The sequence below is a fragment of the Pseudopodoces humilis genome, chromosome 9, assembly GCF_049639895.1.
Source record: "Pseudopodoces humilis isolate 2021_Gansu_Grassland_sample_001 chromosome 9, ASM4963989v1, whole genome shotgun sequence".
NCBI lineage: Eukaryota > Metazoa > Chordata > Aves > Passeriformes > Paridae > Pseudopodoces > Pseudopodoces humilis.
This window is the reverse complement of record NC_142208.1, coordinates 28,351,936-28,374,995: the sequence shown is the minus strand read 5'-3', so window position 1 is coordinate 28,374,995 and position 23,060 is coordinate 28,351,936. Positions and strand designations below refer to the sequence as shown.

The following is a 23,060-nucleotide window of genomic DNA, read 5'->3' as shown; positions in this document are numbered from 1 at the left end:
GTGCTTTTGGTAAAGTTACGTATTTATCTTTGCTTCATGAGCTTTAGTAGCTGCTTACATGAAGAGAGGTGCTTCCAAGATGGGATTCTGCTTGAGTGTAATGAACCATGTATAAAAATCAATCTGTGGATTGGAATTTAATAGTATATATTCTTTAATGTGAATGAATAGGAGGCTGAGTATTTTAAATGGTGGAGTATGTATTGATTCTGAGTTGGCATGTTCACTAGCCTCCTTTTTAAGATCATAGTTATTGTTGAATAACAGCTTTCAGTGGTTAAATATAAAGCTGCTGTCTCAGGATAGATTTAGGGCATTGCTGATTTTTATAAGAATTTGACAGTCGTGTCAGAAAAAAGGTACATTTTGAAACACTGCTCAGCATTAGTAAAAGACAGTCCTTGCTTGCATGTGAAGTAAATGTTAGATTCCATTCCAACAGAAAGAGCAGAAGTCTCAGCTCACCTCCACGTTGTTGCTAAGATGGGGAACTACTTGTGCTCAGTGCTTTTACAGGTCAAGACACAGAACACTGTAAGAAATAGTAGATGTTTCATTTGTAGCTGAGTCCAGTCCACAGGTGTGTCTGGGCAGGTTGCTGAGAGCTTTACCTGATAGAGGGAGAGCTGGAGTAATGGGACAGTGATTTACAATGTGACTTCTTGAGGTGTAAGTGTGAATCTTCAAAACAGCTGTGAAATGCATATAACTTCCTCTTGCAGATTCACATGACTGCGTTTTAATTTGCTATTGGGTGAAAAAGGAAAAAAGTCAGTATTTTCTTTGCAGTTAAAATTGTATGAGGATAATGCTTTTCATTGTAAAAAAAAAAAATAAAGTCTGCCAGATCTCCCAGTTCTAGTTTTAGCTGGTAGTTTGGAGATTTTTAGTAGCCTTTTGATGTGTGTATCTTGGCTTTTTAACCTTTATTATTTTATTATTGGCTAATCTTTGAAAGATTGTACAACTAAGTTAAAAGTATTACTTTTTTCAGATATTTTATCAATGAACAGGCCTCTTGATTGGAGGGCTATTAGAAAGCCAGAGTAATAAAAAGGAGCCATACCTGGTATCTCTTTAGACCAGCTACAGTTTCAGGTGCTTCAGCGCTCTACATAGGTTTCTGAAGTATTGCAGGTGAGCAATCAGGGCAGTCATTGTGAAAGCATTACACTTCTCTCTGGTTTAGCTGGGCTGTAGAATTTTCTGTTCATCTGGCACTGGGCTATGCAGAGGGAAATCCCACAACTTTCTATATATGTAGGCAAACTCTATGTCTCTATCCTAACTTCCTAAACTGTTTTCCTGAATTCAGTTTTGCCAAAACTGGAAGGATTCATAGATGTCTGCATCCAACATCTTCAGTATCAAAATGGAGCTTTTTTTACATGTCTTGCTTCTACAACATTAGGATCAGCTAGCAAACAAAAATCTCTATAAACCCATAAACAGGCATTTTTGGTTGAATTAGAGAGGACACAGAAGAGCAGAGATGTTTGTAAAATCAGTTGGAATGCTTTACTGAGAGCAGTAAAAGTGCCTGGGACAGACAGCTGGTTATTTGAGCTATGTGTTGCTGCCCAGTCTTTTGTTGTGGTACTAGGGAAAAGAAGTCATTATTTGCTCTCACTGAGGAGTCTGAGGATGTTAAGAATAACCCCCTTTTCTAGCTGTCTCCATAAGAAACTCTCCAAAGGACAAGCATCCCTTCTGGTTGCTGACACTGGACACTAAACCTGAACTGCAGAGTTCAGAAACCAGAACCAATATGGAAGGATACTGAGAGTTACAGAGCATTTGAGGAGACTACTGCTTAAGGATGTTTGCTTGGATTTATAAGATGAATTTGCAGAGAAACTTACCTTCAGAATGTGCCATCATGGAAAACAAAGTGCAACAGCACAAATTTTGTGAGCTATCATCCACTTCTTGACAAGGAACCAGGAAGTACAGATCACATATTACAGCTTTAAGAGAATTGCTCTGAAGCAATTTCAAGGGCCTTATTTTCTAGATAGGTTTTTCCTGTAAATACGTGGACTTTGCTTAGAGGTGTGCAATGATTCCATAACAAGTTTACAGCTCACACTGCAGTGACAGAGCAACTCTGAGCCCTGAGGTGGCATCATTATAAGAGCAGTAGGGACTTCTGGGAACTTTGTCTGCTTTTGTTGGTGTCACCAGGTTTTTCTGTCACTGAGCTGCTTGCCAGGCCATGTCATGGTACTTAGGACACTGCTGAGTGTTGGAGTCATCTGCCTGTGACTGATGGAGCACTTCATCACTTCTTTCCTTGTCCCCCACCTGCTCTTTGAAATGCATCACAACTCTATGGCAGCTTTGAGTAGTTTTGAGACTTTAGTCTGTAACTGAAGGAAATTTGAGTACTCTGCAGTGACTGATATGAAATGGAAAGAGGAAAGCTATCTCATATTTCTGTTTAAAAATGAGCCTGTTTCATATCCTATAAAACCTGTCTGGATGCTTTTTTTATATCCAGAGATAAAGAGCATGTATGGTCTGAGCTGATGTGAGAATTGCTTTTTCATGATTTTGTGGATTGAATGTGTACATTTTGGAGAGTAGATGATTCCCTCTTCATCAGTGACTATACTTCAAGGCCTCTCTTAGGAGCACAGCCAGGAGTGGAAAACATCATCCAAAGATGATGCAAAACCCTTTCTTGTTGAAAGGAGCTAAAATAATTGACTCCTACTGGCCATTATGTTATGTAATGTGTAGTTGAATGTGTCTGGTGTCCAGTAAACTGCATTTGCTGTATTAAGTTCTTATTACTCCCCTTTCAGAAGGCTTTGTGCCTCAGAGTCACTTATCTCAATGCTCTTCACTTTCATATCAAGCCTGGGTTGAACAAGGTTTTGTACATGGCCACACCAGTGAAGCATTATTCCTTCCTGCCCTTTTTTACCCCTCTCTCTGCAGTATTTTTAGGCATTGAGGTGTAAATATATTTTTTTACTCTTGAAGCAGTGATTTTTTTTGTTTCTCAGGACCTTGACCTTAAGTTTGCTTACAGAACCACCCAGGCACACACTTCTGTCACTCTTTAATCCGTTTGTTGTAAAGAGCCCCATTGTGATAGTTACTAGGTGACAAGGCACACTTTCTTTTTTTCCCCTTTTAGTGAAGTCTTCTTGAGAGCTACATCTCAGAGTTTCTTATAGTTATCATTTAATGTGTTTCTTTAGCTGTCATCTCACATGTATTTTGAAATCGGCTGAAACAAGGTAATTTCCTCCTTGAATATTTACAACATAAGGATTGAATGCTTGGGTCAAATTCTATCCATTTTATGAAATTAAATGCTAGCATTAGTAGTGCATCTGCTTAGCAAAGACCTTTGTAGTCAGGGATTTAAAAGAATCACGTTTGCATTCAATAGGAGGGTTGAAAAGACAGGCAGTTTGAAATAGCATAATGTGAAATTAAAACATACCAGAACCTTGGCATGTGCCTGTACTCGCTGGATAGCAGGCTAGAGCTAGAAAGGTGGTGTTCCTAATTAGAATTAGCAGTATTGCCATGGGGGGAAGGATTTTCAACCAGTACAGTGCATGAACAGCCAAGGGATGAGGGTGCCAACAGCTTCCTTAAGAAGTTAGGAGTGCACATACTTTCAGCAGAGGGAAGAGGAGGACTGAGTGTTACCGAAACTGCTTTTCTCTGTGCCAGTGGATGGACTCTGAAGTGAGAATTTGCTGTTACAGCATAATCTTCTCTGGACTGCTGCTGAAGGTAGTAGCTATTGGAAATAATTTTATTCTTCCTTTTGTTGGCATGTTACAGGAGTGTGTATTGAAATTTTTGATGCTCTCCCAGGATAATCAGTATTTAGACTGTATCAGGTACTTCCTTGAAGAGCTTAAATGACTCATTGTCTTATTTGTTCTTAATTTTATCATTTGGTTAGCGGTTTATAGAAGGTGTTTCTCTTGCGTAACAGAAAGTGAATTAAAAATTTGCTATTTCCTGAGTCTTTGCATTCCCTGACATACCTGGGAGACATTTGTATTCAAAAGCTGGTGTGCTGTTCACACACTCCATTGGCAAGCTCTCTGCTCCCTTCCTTTGATTCCAGTCAGTTGTGCTAGCAGCAGTTTAGCAGATAAGCACATTTTAGTTTAAGCAGTGTGATAAATGGTTGTAACCCTTGCCAGTATCAGCCTTTACTGCTACGTTCTGTGCCAGCTATTTAACTACTTACTCATTTTAGATGTTACATTGGAGGTCATATGTGCTGATGCAGATTTAAACTTAATTTTGTGAATAACGATGAAATGTATGCTGTTTGCATCCTTGAAGAACACATCTGTGATGAGAAAAACAGATGTTTTAACTGGCTATTAAAAAAAACGCAGTTTTGGTTTTAAAGGGTACAACTCGCCTGTATTCTGATGTATAGGGAGATATTTTGCAAATGTGGCTGAGCTGTGCTCCTATTCCTCATTCCTGCTGCTCTCATCACCAGGATCTGAATTGATGTATTTCCACTTGCATGGCTCTTGTGTCACTACATTGGGGGAAAACACTGCCAGCTGCCTCCTCTGCTGTAAAGGAGCAGGACTATGGGGAAGATGTGTTTGAGTGTCACACTAATTCTGGGCTGTAAAACAGAGGAGGATGACTGGTCAGACCAGTTATGTGAGTCCAGTCACGGCTAAGAGTCCTGTCACAGCTGCAGAAAGTGTCACAAGGCAGTGACAGAGCTTTCCACATGCTGCCCTAGATGGATGGCAGTCATTCATGGCATGTGGGCAAGCAGGCTTGGGCTGGGCCACTCAGTGCTGCTTTGAGGCGTTCCTGTGGCACAGGAAGCAGAAGGGACTTGTGCTTCAAGTGAGATAAACATCACACTTCTGCCCTATTGTCAAGATGATGGGCAGGCCTAAAGAAGGAGCAGAGCGGTGGTTGAAGGTAGAAGCTTTGCAAAACAGTGCAAGAACCCAGCACTTTGCTGTCACTCAACACACTGATTGTTTGATGCTTAAGCGTATCATTATATAAGCCAGTTCACTTGCTTCTGTCAAGTCAACCTTTTTTGATTGTTTTTGGTGCCTTCTGATGACATCATAAGAGGCACTAAACTATTGTGTTTCCTTAATGCAGTGTACACAACCTTACTACATCCCTAATTTTGAAAAAGTAATTTGTAAGGATGACTAGGCTAATACAAGATGGATGTTAAACCTGGAAAGGCATGGAGCTCCTATCAGGTGGTGTCCAAATATTATCTGGAGCTTGATGGATTTGTATTTTTGATGTGAAACAGTCAAATATTAGCACATTTCATCTCAACTGGCTACTGCTAGACTGGCAATCACACAAAATGTTTTGCTTACAAACCATGAGTCTTTTCTTCAATGACATCACTGCAGTTTTCTGTCTTTGGCATTATATAGGAAGTATCTGTTACATTCAGTTGCCCAAGGTAGGCAGAACAAACTTTGAATATTCAAGAGACATTTGACTATCAGTATGAATTTGCATTGACAGCTGCTCCACATGACTTCTTTGTCTGGACATTTCTGGTGTGAAAATAAACTGTGATCCTGTGATCAATTATTTAATTTCTGTTTAAGTGTTAGTAATTAGAACATAAAAGCCAATACTATTCAGTGACAGTAGGGGGACAAAAGAACTATGTATGTCATGAATAGACGCATATAGGTGGAGGTAGATTTGGGCAGATAAGGCTAAATCCAGTCTACTGGAATCATAAAGACTGTGAACTTAATGTGGTAAATTATATTCTAGGTACCACTGAAAATTAAAGTACGACTGCAGGGAGCACTGAATCACCATAATTTACTTTTTATGCTTTAACTGATTTGTATAATCATTACTCAAATTCCTCGTGTGTTTGATATAAAACCTACACTTTATTTATGATTAATAATAACTAAGTTATTATGGATATGGAGTCAGTGGCTTTTTTTTCCTCAGTGGCTGAGTTGTGCAAATAATTGTATTTCTGCTTCCATGTAGATTAGTCTTTGTAATACTAATTCACAGGATTATTTACAGAAGGAAGTAACACAATAAAAAGGAAACCTAGTGACCTTCCTAATGTACTCTCTTAACAGGGCTGTATTTTTCACTTGTTATTTCCATATGGAGATAAATACCTTCCAGTTTGCTGACTGGACTGGAAATTTTATGTTAACAACCAATGTGGAAGTTCATGTATTTGATTTTACCACTCCCTTTCTTGTGGGAAGGGAACTGCAGCAGCTGGGCAGTCACAAGCAGGTTTGAGGCAGTAGTACATCAGACAACTGCACATTTTGGGAGGTTCTGTAACACTTCAGAAGGTACTTTAAAAAAGGCTTAAAATGAGGTAAAAAAAACTCTCTGATCATTCCAGAGAAAGCATCAAGTTCTTGGAGTGGAGTAACTACTAGATTAAAAACCAGTTCCTCAGCTTTATGCTAATACAGTATCTTTTACGGCTGAGTGTATGGATTATAAACTACTTTTGATAAGAGAGAACAGATACTAGAAGGTGAATTTTCCTTCCATCTTAACTGTATCATTTGCAAATTATCTTACTGTTAATAGATTATTTAAAGTGCACTAGTCTGAAAGCATTGGTTTTTAACAGCATTTTAATTAAGTAGGAACTAATGTGTTCTGCTACTATCAAAATGAATACTTTTCCTTGCAGTTATGTTCACTTTGACATTGAGACTCAGTTGGGTTTGTTTTGTTTGAGAATAACAGTAGTACATTGTGAACTTTTATTACTAGCAGAAGTTATCAAAGGATAGATGGGTTCCAAAAGAGCATTTGTTTGGACGGCACAAACCAAACAGTGGGATTTGCTGGTTCCAGTGTTGACCTAAATATAAATATTTTGAAGCAAAGGGTAATCAGGGATTTTATTAACACTAGTGAAGGTCTGCTTGTAGAATGGGGGAATCCTTGTCACATTGTATAGACACTCTCATTCCCCATCTCTGTGCTCCTTTGTACCTCTCCATTACCACTTGTGTTCTGGTTCCTACTGATTTGTACTGGGTTAGAGGCTGTATCATTGGGGATTTTTTTTGCTTGGAAACAAAAAAAAAGGAAAAGTTGTTTGCCTGTTACTTAAAATGTGGTTCTCATTTGCTGATTTGTGACTCTTGTCCAGCTGTGATATGATCCCTTCCATACTGTCAGCTGAATGCTCAGTTTTCCATGTGTTTCCCTCTTGTTGATTAAAGGCCAGTTGTAGCCCGGTGTTTTGTGGGGTGGTGTTTCCTGGTAGAAAGAGATGGCCTGGAGCTGCTTTTTGTGTCTAACAGTGAAAGGTGACTGTGGTAGCAGTTGGTGACAGGCCTAATGGGATTCATTAAACCCCTGTGTTTTAACAGTGTGAACCTCAGTAGGAAGTGTTGGTTCATAAGGCAGCACTCTGGGGGAGTTGAGTGAAGCCAAAGAGCACAAAGGTGTTTCCTTTCAGGCTGAGGCAAAGGGAGGAGCATGGAGCAAGTACCTGAGTGGCTCAGACGGTGTGGCTGTGTGAGGGAGAGCTGAGCAAGTCAGAAAGCAAGGATGGAAACAAGTTTGATGTGGCAAGTAAGCACCTTCTTTGAGGTATCTCTTGGAATAGCAGAGTTGAATTTATAAATGAAAAGTTGGCCTTGTTTATAAATAGTCTAAATTATCCAGTGTAGGAGGATAGGGTTGCATATCAGAGTTAGGACTGCTGTAATGATTTTCTCCCAGTGGAGATAAGGGCTTCCTGTGCTTGCTAAAAATGACAGTAGTCTTTTCAGATACAGGACCATCTGGGATTCCTGAAAAAGAAGATACAGTAATATACCCAGGCTCTACCATAATTATTCTGACTATTTGGATCTCAATAAGGTGTCCTTCTAGTGCTTCTAGGGAGCTTCTGCTGAGCTTTTCAAGTCCTTGCTCTGCAAGCTACTGTTTGAGAGAGCAGATCTGCCACAGACCATCTGTGCTCTTCCACAGGGGATTTTGGTTGCTTGAAAACAGATGGGAGAAGAGAATCTCACCCCCATCCTCCCCCAGCCCCTTCCCTTAGTTTCTTGGGTACAGATGCATTTTTCTGTATGAATGCTCAGTAAGGACATGACAGTAAGGAAACTGGATATGCTGGCTGGACTGGGGAGTCACCCTGTGTTGTGAAAATGAGTAAGTCAAATGTATTGTTGCTTTCAAATCATGTGTAGGGAAGTGAAAGCTGTAAGACCCTGGATGCTTAATTATTTTGGGTTATTTATTGTCATGAAGTATTTTTTTTGAAGTGATTACTTGAAATTTTTGCGGATTTAAATGATAGAATTATTAATTCTAAAAAGTTCTGCTTTTTTATTGTCTTGGCCTTTACTATCTCTGCTTCCTGTTTGCTATCCCTGAATTCACACATTCTCTTAGAAGAACTTGTATTGGAGCATTTACTTAAAAGTTGGGCTGAAAGATCAACAAGATTATACTCTGTATAATATATCTGAATATTTTTGCACTTTGAATTTTACTTTCTGGTAGCCTTTATTTCCCCTATCTCAATCTCTTCTGTTACTGTGTATAATATGTTGTAATATGAATTCTCCATCTAGATTTCCAAAGGAAGAGTATGGAGGAATATTTACCAGAAATGCAGAGCACACTGGAGCCAGTCAGCCTGTCAGATGATGCCTCTTTCAAGTCCCCAGATAATGAGAAGGCTGACAAAACACCTGGAATGGAGGAGTGCCCAATCATCAGTTGCACTGGAGGGGATGCCACCGTCTTGGAAAGGGAATTGAGTTCATTGTCCTCAGATCAGGATGCAGCAGCTGTTGGCATCAGCAGCAATGGGGCCCCAGCAGTAGGACAGCAGCAGTGTGGCAGGGCAGGCTCCTCTGCCAATGCCCACTGTGAAAGAAAGGCAGAAAGCTCCACAAAACCAGAACATCTACCTTGTGAAGAACCTGAACGACACCATCCAAAAACTAACCAGACAGAACAATCATTAATGGAAATATTACAGGATCTAAGGGAGGAAACTGACTTTGTGAAAAAATCGAGTGATAAAATCTATTCAGAAAGCCCTTACGACACAGACTGCACAAAGAAGCTTATTTCTACAATACATCAGACTTCCTCACAGGAGGATTTGCTAAGGGAAATAGAGTCTGAGCTCCTCTCCACAGATTTTTCAAAGGAACCAAAGCTCCCCAATGGTGTGCAGAAGGGTGAACATGCCTTGGCTGTGTTTGAAAAATGTGTGCAAGATAAATACCTGCAGCAAGAACAAACTATTACAAAGTGAGTATTTGAGTATGTGCGTCACAGTTGGAGGTGTGTGCTGAACAGTTTTGGCTGCATGTTGTGTGCACGTGCGTACAGCAATTTGGTCTGAAGCAAGTTGTCTTGAGTTGATATGAGGATAGTTAATGAGCTCTTTAAAACTTTCTTTTAATCAAAGAATCATTTTTAGTTTTGGTATGTTCTTGTAAATAAAAGTGTGTGCTTAGATGTCTGCATTCTTGCAGGATTTGGCAGGAATTGAATAGCCAACTGTGTAATTGAATAGCTTGCCAATGTCTAGAATTACTTAAATACTGCAGCAGTAATGGTGATTTAAAAATAGCCTAGGACTCATTCAGTCCATATGTGTCTGTGGAGAAATGAATCTTTGAAAATACTAACTGCCACAATGGGCATTTTATTTATGCTTAAAATTACTTGTTTCTTTTTCAAGTAGTATTCAATCTGTTGTCATCCAGCAAAGCTGTTAATCAGATGAGAGTATTGTTTTAGTTGGAAATGTCATATAACTACTTTTTGCACATTTTATAAGAGGACTTCTGAAATGCATGGCTTATAAGTGTTACTATAATAAACTGGGATTAATAGTTCTACTAGGCAGTATTCAACATGAATATTTCTGTTCATCAAAAGCCAGTTCATTGCTTGATTTCATGATTCCTTACTTGGCGTTTAATACTTGGTTGCCTCTTCAGAAATGACTTTTTTGCTAACAAAATGTAGTCTTTAACTTTTTTTATTTCCTTTATATTCCTTTAACTTTATTTCCTTTTGCAGAGCTGGAAATGAGTGTCCTTCTTTTCTTATAAGGCTCTCCAACACCATGATATAGGAGGACATCAAAGGAAGGGAAACCAGATATAGGGAGAGATTCCCAGTAGGGAAAGTATTCTCTTGCATTTCACCAGTTAACCTCTGACAGAAACCATCCATGTGAGGAAAGTCAGTTGATGACAGGAAAGCTGAGAATGCACAGTTAGACATTCAGAAGTTACAGAGGAGGAGTGGGAATCTGAAGTGGTGGGTGTGTAGAGAGGGGTAATTCCAGGAGACCATGAGGTAAAGAATTGTAATTATTCACGGTAAACTCAGAGGCAGGACAGCGTTTTCAGCCATAGACCAATTACTTGCTTAGACACAAGTGTTTTTATATGTGTGTATGTTCTATATACATGCAGAAGGCTTTATGTAGAAACATGTCTTTTTTTTGGCCAGCTGCAACCATTTTATACTTGGATACTCACGTCAAGAGTGTGAAACTGCTGTGGAACATTTTGTGTTTGGTCCAAAGGGTATTCTGGTTTGTTTTGTCCCTTACTCCTGATCAGGAGAATTTTGTGTAACATCATTCTGGAAATAGCCCAGTTTTCTCCTGTGATCTAAATATATATATGTGAGCAGCTGTGGTGTGAATTAAGAATTTGTAATCCTGGAATATACATTAATAGATTAAAAAGCAGATCACAAGTGTTAATGTCTGTAACTGATGGTTTTGAATTCCTTATAATTTAGGAGACTAGTTTGTTCAGAGATTTTGTTTTTCAACAAAGGGGCAGGGATAAAGGGATATTTAAGTATCTTTTTTAGGTAAATGCATGCCTCCCACAAATTCATGCAATTAGTTGCCTAAAATACCCATCAGTTAATAGAATCTGCAAACTTGTCAATACATTTGAGACTGTTTATTCAGCAGTTCTGACAATGTAACTTCTGAGTTTTATGCTAGAATGTCAAACTAGGTCCAGGTTGGCTTCAAACAGCTGAACTGGAACTATTGCTAAAAATTGAACTTTAAAGGAGCATGGATGGGCATGGATACTTGTTACCTACTTAGGACTTAAAAAAATCAGGATTCTGTTTCTTACCAAGTTGTGATCTTCCATGGGTTCTGAGAAATCCATGAAATTAATGAAATCTCTGTGTTTTCAGACAAATGACTGGTAAGACTATCTGACTGGAAGTTACTGTCTTACATTACCTTAAAATTACTAACATTTACGAAGGATTACCAAATGTCCCATGTCATTATGGGCCACAGCAACCCTAAACTGCTGGAAATGAGCAGTTTCCTCACAAGGAGGTTGCTGCTTGCTGATTTGGAGTTACATTCCACATGCACAACATTATTTATTTTTTTTTCTTGTAAGGCTTTCATGATTTTTTTTTTTTAGGGCTTCTGGCTTCCAATAGAACTTGCAGATCGAAGAGCAAAAACTATGTATCTCAAGATTGAAAACAAGCAATGAAAAAAAATCCAGTACTGATGTACCTTCTCTTTAATTATTTTTCTTTACAGATTGATTAAAGAAAATAAAAAGCATCAGGAACTGATTTTAGAAATTTGCTCAGAAAAGGACAACTTAAAAGATGAGTTGAAAAAACGATCAGAAACAGAAAAGCAGCACCTCAGCATTATTAAACAGGTACAAAGATAACGAAAGGTACACAGATAACAAAACAGAAGTGCTGGTTAGTATTTCACCTGTGTCTAATGTCACTGTTGTCACTGTTGAACAGATAAACCCTGGTAGCACAGAGAAGGTGGGGATGCCCATGCTGCTTATCCTAAGCATTTTAAGAAGATAAATATACTCTTGTATTCCAAGAAATTGTCTTAAAGCCTTTAGTGAATTTGGATAAACTGACTTTCTGGATTCACATCCCTTAAGTGTTCTGTATCTGGAAGTCTCTGCTGTGGTAGTAGCAGGTACTAAATACAGTCCTTTTCTCAGGGGCTTGTTAGAACCAAGGCAGGCCAAGGAGGACCATGGTGTAGGCTGGTTTTAGTGTGGGAGGAAAAGGTTTCATACCAGGTGTCACTGCTTGTCTGTTATCAGCTATCTGCTGATGTCCCTGCAGCTGGCTGACCAGCTTTATAAACTGATTACAGGTTATATTTTGGAAATCTGGCAAGAGAAAGAGTTAAAATACTACTTTCTGTTTGTCCAAGTGCTGGTCACTATCCTGGTTGTCAGGTTTCTTCGTTGGTGTCTACATCATCATACAGAAATCTGTTCACAGAGCAGGGTGTCAGGCTTGAAGTGTTCTAGAGGAATACATTCATGTAATATATTCATAGTTGATTTCAGAGAATATTTGAAAATACACGGTGTGATTAAAAATTGAATTGGAAAGTGTTATTTTTGGGCTAAAAATTGGAATTGCTTGTGCCTGAATAAACCCATATGAGCAACTCCCTAATTCTTTTGTGTCTGTATTTCAATGATAGCTCTCTCATGAGTCATGTATGATTTAATGAAGCTCTATCATGCAGCAGTTGCTTTATTCCATTCTGAAAAAAGTATTTGTGAGGGTGTTTGTGATACTACATGCTTGCAAGTGATTTCAGAAATACTCTTTTGGACTGTAATAGTTTTATGTTGATAGCACCTGGAGTTGTGAGAGACATTGCAGTGAAACACTTGCATTTTTTCGTTTGTGATGGTAGTGTTTTATTGTTGGAATTTCTGTAATAATGCTTTATGGTAACTTTTATGTAAATGAAACCATGGTTGCAGTCACAGCTCTAAACAAACTGTACCTTCCTGCTTGTACATGTGAAGCTTTGTCTCTGGAAAATGATGCATTTGCAGAGCTGAACAGAGTGTGGTCAAGTCATGGTAACAGAAGCAAATTAGGTGGTTCTTGCCTCTTACACAGCAGCTTGAGATTGCACGGAATTTGCAGTACCAATCCTGAGACCTCCCCCAAAGCAAAACCCCCTAACCTGGGTGACATGGCTTTCCCCTGGGACAAGAGGAGAATCATGAGGCACAATTTGAACAACGCTTGGGCAGTGTCACAGCCTTTGCAGCCACCACTCTGCTCCTGCTGGACTTGCATGGCTTGGCAGGGAGCACGCTCTGGGAAGTGTTCCAGTTAACACTGGGGATTATTCTTCAGCTGGATCGGGTCTTGGACTTGGTTCACTGGGTGGCTGAAATAAGTGCCAGCGTGATGACTAAGCTCATCTTTATTTGCTGAGAGATTTTTCAATGAATTAATTCCCAGTCCAAATCAGTATGGATGCATGGTTGGTTTGCATGGTGAAGGATATGGCTCAAGGATAGGAACAAAATGGTGGAAGGTGAAGCAACCTCAGACAGCAGCCAGCTCTGCTCTGGCAGCTCAGCACTTGCTGTCAAGCTGTTACTTTGTGTAGTAAATTACTGTGCTTTGTGTTTTACTTGGTTTGAAGCATCTTCACTCTCACTGAAGATGAGAATTGACATCTTTCATGCTTTTAGTAGTCATGCAAAGCTAGATGTTGATATGGGTGGTTGCAGCTTGACAAGTGTAAAATACAGGTAAATATCTGTTGAAGCATCTAATTTTGTGTGAAATACACCTGCCTGCATAAAACATGATCAAAGAGTTATTTTTCCCTATAATTATATCATGATGTTGTGTTTTAGCTGGAAGCAAGAATAGAAGAGCTTAATAAAGAAGTGAAAGCTAGCAAAGACAGACTTGTAACTCAAGATGCAGCAGCCAAAAATACTATTCAGCAGTTGCATAAAGAGATGGCCTTTCGAATGGAACAGGTAATATGGAAAAACTTAAACAACTGATCATCTACATTATTGAACAAACTTGGTTTTTGTAGGAAACATATTGGATCTCTATGTAAGATGAAAATTTCCAAAACTAGAACTCCTCGTGTCCAGTTATATATGCATTTTTGATGACTGTCAGCAGTAAATTTCCAAATGGATGTTAACAGTTCAGAGTGCCTGATAACTCTTTTAAAAAATACCTATTTTTATATGTATTGAATTCAGCCCTCAAGGAAATCTCATTTTCTTTACCTGTAAACTGAACTTGATTCAAAAGGAGCTAAAAGCTGGCAGTAGCTTTTTTCAGACAGGCTGTCAGAAAATTAATACTTCTCTCAATTCCAGCACAAAGCTCATATTTTGTCTTTATGTATTACTGAAATCTGGGATTTTTTTTTTCCTTTTAATATCATATTAAAATATTTTCTCTGTTGTATGTATTCTAAAGCTCAGTGTCTGATTTTACTTTTTTTTCTCTAATTTGAAGCACAACTTGTTAGTGCTGGGGGAATCTGTAAAAGTAAGCCACGGAAAGGGAGCCAACTGAAAAATAAGCCACTGGATAATGATTGTCCAGTCGTCATGTGGATGAAGGAAGACAGAACACCAGTACTGGTGCAAAATTATTTTGTTCCTAAACTTTATACTACTTTCCTTCTAAACAAGAAATTACTAATGTATTGATAACTCATTTGAGATGTTTAGCTGCAAAGATGCAGCTGCTTAGATACACATTTAGTGTTAGAAGCAGGAGTAATTGCAGTGCTTAAGAGGGATTGAATGTTAGTCTTTGTCAAACTGGAGCTTTTGAGTTCTGCCTTGTTATGCTACTCCACTGCAATACTACAAATATCCAGTTAATTATGAAATACAAGGTTTGATTCATTGTGTTTTGATGTTTTCCAAGGCAAATAAGAAATGTGAGGAAGCTCGCCATGAAAAGGAGACCATGGTGATGAAATATGTCCGAGGGGAGAAGGAGTCACTTGACCTCCGAAAGGAAAAGGAGGTCCTTGAGAGAAGACTGAGAGATGCAAACAAAGAAATAGAAAAGCTTACAAATAAAATTAAACAACTTTCTCAGGAAAAAGGAAGATTACACCAGCTCTTTGAAACTAAGGTACTCCAAGTACTGCTGTGTGACTTGATTAAAAGCTCTGTCAGAACAACCTTATCACTTGTTTGCTGTTGTACTTGGTAAAAGAAACCTATTCTCATTTAGTTTTGCTGGACAGCTGTGAAAGTGCCTTTCTTCCAAGAGAAGGGGAAAAAGTTACTCAGGTCTCATCACAATCTTTTTGAAGTTCCTTTTAATATTTCCCTGAATATTGGTTTGTGAAACATTAGGGTTTGTTTTTTTTTTTTTTTACAAAATTGAGAAGACAAGTTGTTGCAGATATCTAGATTTTGAAGTAATTCCTAGCTTCAGATTTTTTTTTAAAGGTTGCAAGGCATTAAATTATTGCAGTCTTTTTGTTGTTTTTCTGTGTTTTCACTCTATATTTCCTCTTTTGTACTACTAAAAATTGATAATAAAGTAATAGAATTTTTCGTCCAAAATTTTGCCACTTGTTTTTAGAAAGCATCAAGAGATTATTATTAAATGATCAGTCTTTTTGTATTATTCTTCACAGCTGTGTTTTACAATTCTATTTCATGTGGAAGATCCAAAAATTAATAATGACTAGAAACTACACTTCTGAAACAAAAATTACCTCTGTGGTGCTTTATCTTTTCACAGATATGTAACATTAACATATACTAACAGGAATGCAGCCTTACCTTGCTATTCAAACCACAACACTAATGGGGTTTTTTTCCACTGGATTAAAGGATTATTGGGCATTATGAAATATGTGCATGATTTTGCAAAACCCAGACGTTAAGAAAAGAAACCAACTTGATAGCTGGACAGGAGTTTTGTTGTAGAAACACTGTATCATGTAATTCTATAAAAAACCTATAAAATTTTCTCAGGATGGTGAAGCCACTCGACTCAACAGAGAAATAGAAAAATTGAAGGAAGAAATCAATTCTCATGTTATCAAAGTAAAATGGGCTCAGAACAAATTGAAAACAGAAATGGATTCACACAAGGTGCGTGAAGTGGTGCTGATATCATTACATGAAAATACAGAGTAATGTAGTTGTTGTAGTATTTACTTTTTATGTACTGTTTCTAATGTGATGTTTCTATTTAGTTTGAATACCTGCAGCAAAAATCAGAATAGTGCTCTCAAATAGTGATACTGAAATGGAAATGTTGAAAGGATGTGAAGGGAGAATGTATTGGTGGATTCTCTTTAATTTGGTCATCAAATTTTAATTTGTTGTTAAGTTTGTTTTTTGGGGGTGGTTATTTGTTTGAAATAGCTGTTATTTTAGTTTTTAAGTGATAGAATTAAATGTGCTATCTAAAAATATACACATAAACAAGATATCCTTTTGTTATGCCTTCAGTGTTGGGTAAAATGGAATTACATAAATTAACAGTTGAATGGGAGCAAGGGGAAAAATAGTGTTGGACTTTTTGTTTTCTTAATTCTTTTAGACTGAAAGGAAAGTTTTATTGTGAGAAATGTGCTTCTCAGATGAAGTTAAGTAAATGGGTTTTACTAGGGTTAACCCATTCTTTTAATTACTATTTTTGTAGGAAACCAAAGAACGTCTCAAAGATGCAATGACAAAATTAACTGAAGCAAAAGAAGAAGGAGATCAGATAAGGAAAAACTGTCAAGAAATGATAAAATCCTATCAGGTAGGCACATTTTCTCAAGAGATCAAATTATTTTTAGTGCCTGAATCTTCTTTTTCATTTCTTTCTAGCTTAAGCTAGGTTTTTTACTTTATTGGAAAGTTGTTAAATAAAAGGGAAAATGTTTATCTTGATTGGCATGCAGCGTGGGCTTCTTCCTTGGCATGGTCAGGCTTATCAGAGATATGCTTACAGGAAGGACTCAGTGATGTGAAAAGCTGTCTGTACACTCAGAATAGAAAGGGAAACATAAAACTCTAAAATCTACTTATATTTCTTCAATCCCTTTAGGAGTCAGAAGAAATCAAATCAAATGAATTGGATGCAAAATTCCGAGTAACTAAAGGAGAACTAGAGAAACAAATTCAGGAGAAGTCTGATCACTTGGAGGTAAGTATGTGGTGTGTGGAGACCACTTTGTGGTTAAGAATTCCATGAGATTGTAATTTTGAGCATCTTATTTTAAGATGTTTACAGTTACGCCAGATTATTTGAGTTTTGTCTTTTTTTGTGGTCTAAAAATAATTCCCAGGTGTCTGCCCTCCAGCACTGTCTTTTTGGGGGATAACTCCAGGTACTACCTTTTTAAAAACAAAGTTAGGGGGATAATATGATATAATGAAGGTGAAATAACTTCTCTTTCATTTATAAACATGAATGTTGCTGTAATTAGAAGCATAAATTCATTTGAGTCAAGTCTTTCTCTGATCAGTATTTTGCCAAGATATATGGCAAGGAGAGACAAGGACCAGCCTCTGTTCTTTGTAGACATTTACTAGCCCGAAAGTGAAGTTCTCTAATGATGATGATGTATCTGCTCACAGCTCATCTGTGCACATGCGATCTTCAGAGGTGCCAGTTTGCTCAGAACTTTCTTAGGGCCTGTTGTGCCATAGATTTGCATGCTTAAAACCAGAGTGTGCAGTCTCCCTATTCTTCTCAGTTCTCCTGAGAATAAAGAAGCTTTGAGGTTTTGTTTTCCTTTTTGAAGAAGTAAGCCAAGTCTTTGGAGTACCTGTTCTGCCTCAGGCCCTCTCAGTTTTTGTAGTGGCCTATATTGCCCTACATTTTTTATTTTTTTTGAGGTGCCACTGTACATTTAGTTTTCTCAATGAGCTTTTTATCCTCTAAAAAGGTGCATCATGCAAAAATAAAAGAACTGGAAGACTTGAAGAGAACATTTAAAGAAGGCATGGATGAGCTTCGAACACTGAGAACAAAGGTAAAGTGTGCTGAGTTGGATTGGAGTGGGGCTGAAGGCACAGTGCTGGGTTTTTGGAACAAGAATACATTCCATTCCTAATTGGACTTTTACTTCTTCAGGAATAAACTGTGTGATTAGAGATTGGCTGGCATGAGACTAGAAAGAATACCTAATTGTTGACTCTGGATAGCCTTTTTAAGGGACTGTGAGCTGATCTGTAACACAGCAGTGTTTTGCTTCACGGTGTGCACCTGGTTTGGCTGAAAAGTTGAGAAACATTTTTAATTTGTAATCCTGCAAATATTTTAAATTTCCTAAATTTAATATAAGTAAAATACTTGTAAGCTTCTCCTAACTGTGAAATGAGTTTTGACCTCTGGTAAGGAGGTAATAGCACTGTGGAAAAAGGGAGGAAGACATAGTAAGGGGTTGCCTTAGTAACTGGGGAAACATCATATCTGTGGACTCTGATCCATTAGGCTGATAAGTTTGAGCCTTTGGACAAAACTAAAGTTAAGCATGCTTGTATTTAATTTTTTGTTTTTCTGGCTCTATTTGATCTGAAATACTTAGGGATATTGTTTTAAGTTACTTGGAACCACCAAAAAATTAACACATGAGCTTTGTACAACAGTCTAGACATATGATCAGAATAATTTAGCTCTGAAGTTTGTGAAACTAAATAGTTTCTGGTTTTATTTTTTTTTCCATTTAGGTAAAGTGTCTAGAGGATGAGCGCTTAAGAACAGAAGATGAGTTATCCAAGTACAAAGAAATAATAAATAGACAGAAAAGTGAGATTCAGAATTTGCTGGACAGAGTCAAAACTGTAGATCAGCTGCAGGATCAACATCAGAGGTACAGCTGTGCACTTTGAGTAATGATTTAAAAGATTATCTGAGATGTGGAAGGGTTTGTTTTATTGAAGTTATTGATACTTTAAATGTATTGTAATTTGAAGAATGCTTGTCCTGATTTAAATCAGTGTTGCTAATATTGAAGATAACCTTGGTGGCCTCTTACAAAACAAGGGGATTGAGATTGATGAATCTAGTTTAGTGTCTCTCATTATCAGAATAACAAGTGCCTGATTTCCAGTCTTCGCAGTGCTTGTTTTATTGAAAGATGGAAGGGAGCAATTAAACTGGAAAGATAAATTGCTTTAAAATTGTGGTCAATGAATGGGAAGTATTTAGTGAAAAGAATTTTACTTACTTGACAGATTTTTACTCAGACAGCATATGGGACACTTGTCTTTCTAATGGACTGGAATTCATTCTGCTGCATCAAAGTTTGCTCATCTAAGAATGTGAGGGAAATAATCTCAGGGGAGGGCTGGGCTCATTTCAGGAGTGTCTGAGCATGGTCCTGTGTCTGTGTGGTACATATGGACTGGGATATACAAATGCTGGCCACTTTGCTGGATCCAGTGGTGTTGCATAAATGGAGATAGATAAATGTCAAATAGGCAGATCCACCTATATGCCTGTCTCTCTTATGCTGGTAAACAGTTCTTATTTATTATTGAAAAGTATTTCTGTAATTATAGGCCTTCCTCAGGGTTTAGCAGTCAACCACTTCCCATTTGCTGTGTGCTGGTCACCTGTATTGTCATGGTGTCATCAGCCTTCCCAGGGAAACGGCTGTGGGCTAGAAACCACTGGAGCCTACACTTGGATCAGTAACAATTATTTTTCACTTGTAATCTTGTCAAATGAATTGAAGTGACTGTAATCCAAGTGTGAAACTACAAGTGTGTGTTTCCACTTATATTTTCCTCTCAGTAATTGAGACATGCTTAAATATGTCTCTCATTCCTATTCAGTTTGGATTTTTTTTCAATATCCTTCCCATACATTTATTATCCCTACATCAAATTTCATATTGTCATTTATTTCGATTTCAAGGCAGACATGCTGATATGTATAAAGGCTATATTATAAAGTGAGTGTTCAGCTATATTTGTTCACTGGAGGAATGTGATTTTAGGTTGAATGCTGGGAAGAACTTCATGGCTGATCTGGATACTGCTCACCTCCAGTGTTCCCTGGTCTCCTTCATTTGCAAAATTTTAAGGATAAGCTGGACATCTCTTTTAGAATGGTCTAGGTCTTTAATTTTGTCTGATCCAACCCTGACTGCTAGGCAGAGATTTCTCCTGTCACAATGAAGCAATGTGTTTGAAAATATAAAATACAAGCATACCCTTCTGGCACAGGTTTTTAAATGAGAGCTGCAGGTGAGATATTTTGCAGCACAAATGACTGTGTCTCGGCTCGTCTTGGAGAAATGAATCAATACAGGATTGTTGATTTAAAGTGAATTGATCCTCCTTATAATTACAATGTCTGTCAGGAAATTAAATGTGTGCTCTTGTTTGTATAATTTTAATTTTAAATTTTAATATACACACTCCCTGTGAGAAAGGTGAGGTTTTTTTTCTGCTGATGTTAGAAAGTGAAGTTTTAGAAAAAGTGTATAAAATCCCTTATGATTGAAGAATTAATGAACAAATATTGCAAGAGCAAAGAGGGATGTTTTTAGTCTGTAACATTGTTAACAGCTATTAAATTTTGGAATTAATGTCAAACACTTTCTGTAGAATGTTGATGATAACTGAAGATGTAGCATTTTTTACTCAGGTGGATTGGATAGGATAGATCAAAAGTTTCCTAATGGGAGTCTTTCAGTAGAAACAAAAACTTGGTTTGTAGAGGAAAGGACTTGTTTTTGGGGGGAGGAGTAGTGCAGTAGGACAGGCCCTTTGATTCAGAACTGCAGGGCTTGGATAAGGATGTGTCAGGAATCACCATACTGCTGTCCTAGAGAAATCCAAACAGGAGCATTTCCCTGTTTCTTAAAGAGAAGGCCTCTTACAGATTTGCCACCTTTGTTGGATTTGCAAGCCTTCCTCTTACCTACCAGGTCTGGTTTCGAGAGTTTTGTTTGTACCCTGATCTGAAGGTCATATGGAGAAATTGAACATGGAGAGATGAGGAGCTACTGCCCGAGTGTCTTCTGTGGGATGCAGAAATCTGTCATTTCAGTACTGCAGCATGTTGTGAAACAGAGTGAAAACTGCCTTGACATTTGAAATGATCCAGTGACTAATAGATACCCCAGGGTCATTAATTGTTCCCCAAATTGTGCCTTATTTGGACTTGACCTGAATGCTTTTATTGCAATAAAGCTTCATATCTTTAAGCTCAGGTTATCCCTAATGAGATACAATTGTTTTGACAGAGATGAACAAGAAATCAATGCTTTAAAGGAAGAAATAGATGGTTTCAATTCTCTGGTTGCTGATCTTCAGAAGGACATTGAAGGTAGTCGGAAAAGAGAATCTGAACTATTGATATTCACTGAGAAATTAACCAGTAAGAATGCACAGCTTCAGTCTGAAAACAATTCCTTACAGAGCCAGTTGGATAAGCTTTCTTACAGTGAAAGAGAGCTGCAGAATCAGCTGGAATGTGTTCAACAGGCTAAAAGTGATCTGGTGAGTACAGTGGGCAGTTTGTTTTTGCTCTAGTAAGATGTCTGATGCAGATAAAGATGTGGCACATGAATGCCACCTTATATCTTCAGTTGCCTGACTGCAATTGCTCCTTGAGTCTGCCATTAGTAGCAGAGGGATATGAACACCTCATGTTCTCAAGCTGAAAGGCATCCTGAGGCACACTGCACTGGAATGAGGAGGTGTCACTGTGTTGCTCTTTCTGGCTTTTTGGGAGCAGAGAGTTGTTCTCTGTGCAGGTGTAATTGAAACAGACACAAGGTTCTAATTTGCCTGTGAAATTTATTACTGTAAACTGTTCCTCAGGTCAGATAAATGTAATTTTTAATAAACTTAGTGTGTCATGGAAAGTAATGTGACTTTGTACTTTATCATGCAGAAGTTTTGGAGGTAGCTGAGGAATCTTACTATTCATGTGAAATGCTAGTGTTCAGCCTAAATAATAAGTGTGAAGTGTGAATGATTCCCAGGTGAAAAGTGCAGTTAGGGATGTTGAGCATGCACTATGGTTAGGCTAGAATTTCTTTGTGTATGACTGAAAGTAAAATCCCAATTTTAGGCCATCAAGTTACAGAAGGAGGAGGATCAGCGAAAATCAGAGGTTGAGACCCTGCAGGCTCAGCTGGCCTCAGAGCAGGAAGAAGTGTCAGCACTAAAGACCCACGTGGATGAACTGAAGGATGACCTCGCTACCCAGAAACGCAAGCATGCAGCAAACCTGAAAGACCTCACAAAACAACTTCAGCTAGGTGGAGATTATTTTCACTTATGAGTGAGCCCCATATATGACCCCCTTCAGTGTCTGTTAGAGACTCAGGTCCTGTCTGTGTGTGCTCACTGCTTGAATGTCACCCTTCAAGCTCTCCTTGTCCCTGAAGACAATGAGAGTGAGCAAGTTAGATCTTGTGGAAACTGCAATTACAGGCCTTTATGTTAATTTTCAGTCTAAAATGTAACTTTTGAAGTGGGTTTAGACATAAAATGAAATAGTTACTTCAAAAGAGTTTAGTCTTTGTTATGATGTATCTGACTACTGAAATATATATATATGGATCATGGTCTGTGTAAAATTATATTCAGAAGTTTCCTAGTTGCTGCCTGTATCAGGAATTGCTGGTTAGTTATTTTTAGTACATTAAACAGAACACTTCAATTTTTAAAGCTGGATGTGGAGAGACTGATGGCTAATTTTGTCTACAAATAGAAGTCGTCAAATACCCAACAATGCATACACTCTGAATGCAAATAGATTTGACGATAATTAAATATGTTTGAAGTGTGTTTGGAAGAAGAGGTCGTATTGGCACTGTGCAAGACAAGTTCCATGTCCCTTTTTGTGCATATGAGAACAGCTGTGTGTGTGCTTTCCCTCTTGATCCCTACAGAATGAGTACACACTTCTGGCACAAGTACTGCTGTAGTGGTACAGTTATGAGACGCTGGAACAGAATTGCCAACATCAGTAGTAATTTACATGGCAGACCTAATCAGAAGTAAAATCAAACTCAAGTCTTACTGGTCCCAGTTAAGCCTACATATGACATTACCCCTTCAACTGGCAACTACAGCAGTGTGTAGGGATCATGGTGGGTGTTACATCCAGGTGCTTCATGGCTCAGGCCAGAGAGAGATAGGAAGTTGTTTGGGTTTTATTTTTAGTTGCTAACATTGTCTTTCAGTTGTCATGTCATGTTAAATTAGTGCAGGTGAGAGATGATTAGAGGTTCTGTATGTTGGGTAACC

At 38.1% G+C, this 23,060-nt stretch overlaps 1 protein-coding gene across 3 annotated transcripts in view; it reads left to right on the top strand.

Moving 5' to 3' along the window:
- CCDC186 (coiled-coil domain containing 186) overlaps positions 1-23,060 on the top strand; it is a 35,513-nt gene that overhangs the window by 5,247 nt on the left and 7,206 nt on the right. For 2 of the 3 annotated variants that reach the window (XM_005520759.3, XM_014250436.2), the window contains exons 2-12: positions 8,592-9,282; positions 11,582-11,708; positions 13,701-13,829; positions 14,749-14,961; positions 15,819-15,938; positions 16,495-16,599; positions 16,888-16,986; positions 17,732-17,818; positions 18,516-18,658; positions 21,044-21,299; positions 21,877-22,066. In XM_005520759.3, coding sequence (XP_005520816.2) covers positions 8,609-9,282; positions 11,582-11,708; positions 13,701-13,829; positions 14,749-14,961; positions 15,819-15,938; positions 16,495-16,599; positions 16,888-16,986; positions 17,732-17,818; positions 18,516-18,658; positions 21,044-21,299; positions 21,877-22,066 — 2,143 coding nt within the window. In that variant the 5' untranslated portion in view covers positions 8,592-8,608. Of the gene's footprint in view, positions 1-7,536; positions 7,582-8,591; positions 9,283-11,581; positions 11,709-13,700; positions 13,830-14,748; positions 14,962-15,818; positions 15,939-16,494; positions 16,600-16,887; positions 16,987-17,731; positions 17,819-18,515; positions 18,659-21,043; positions 21,300-21,876; positions 22,067-23,060 lie in introns of those variants that run through there. The other variant, XM_014250437.2, reaches the window with a different exon arrangement.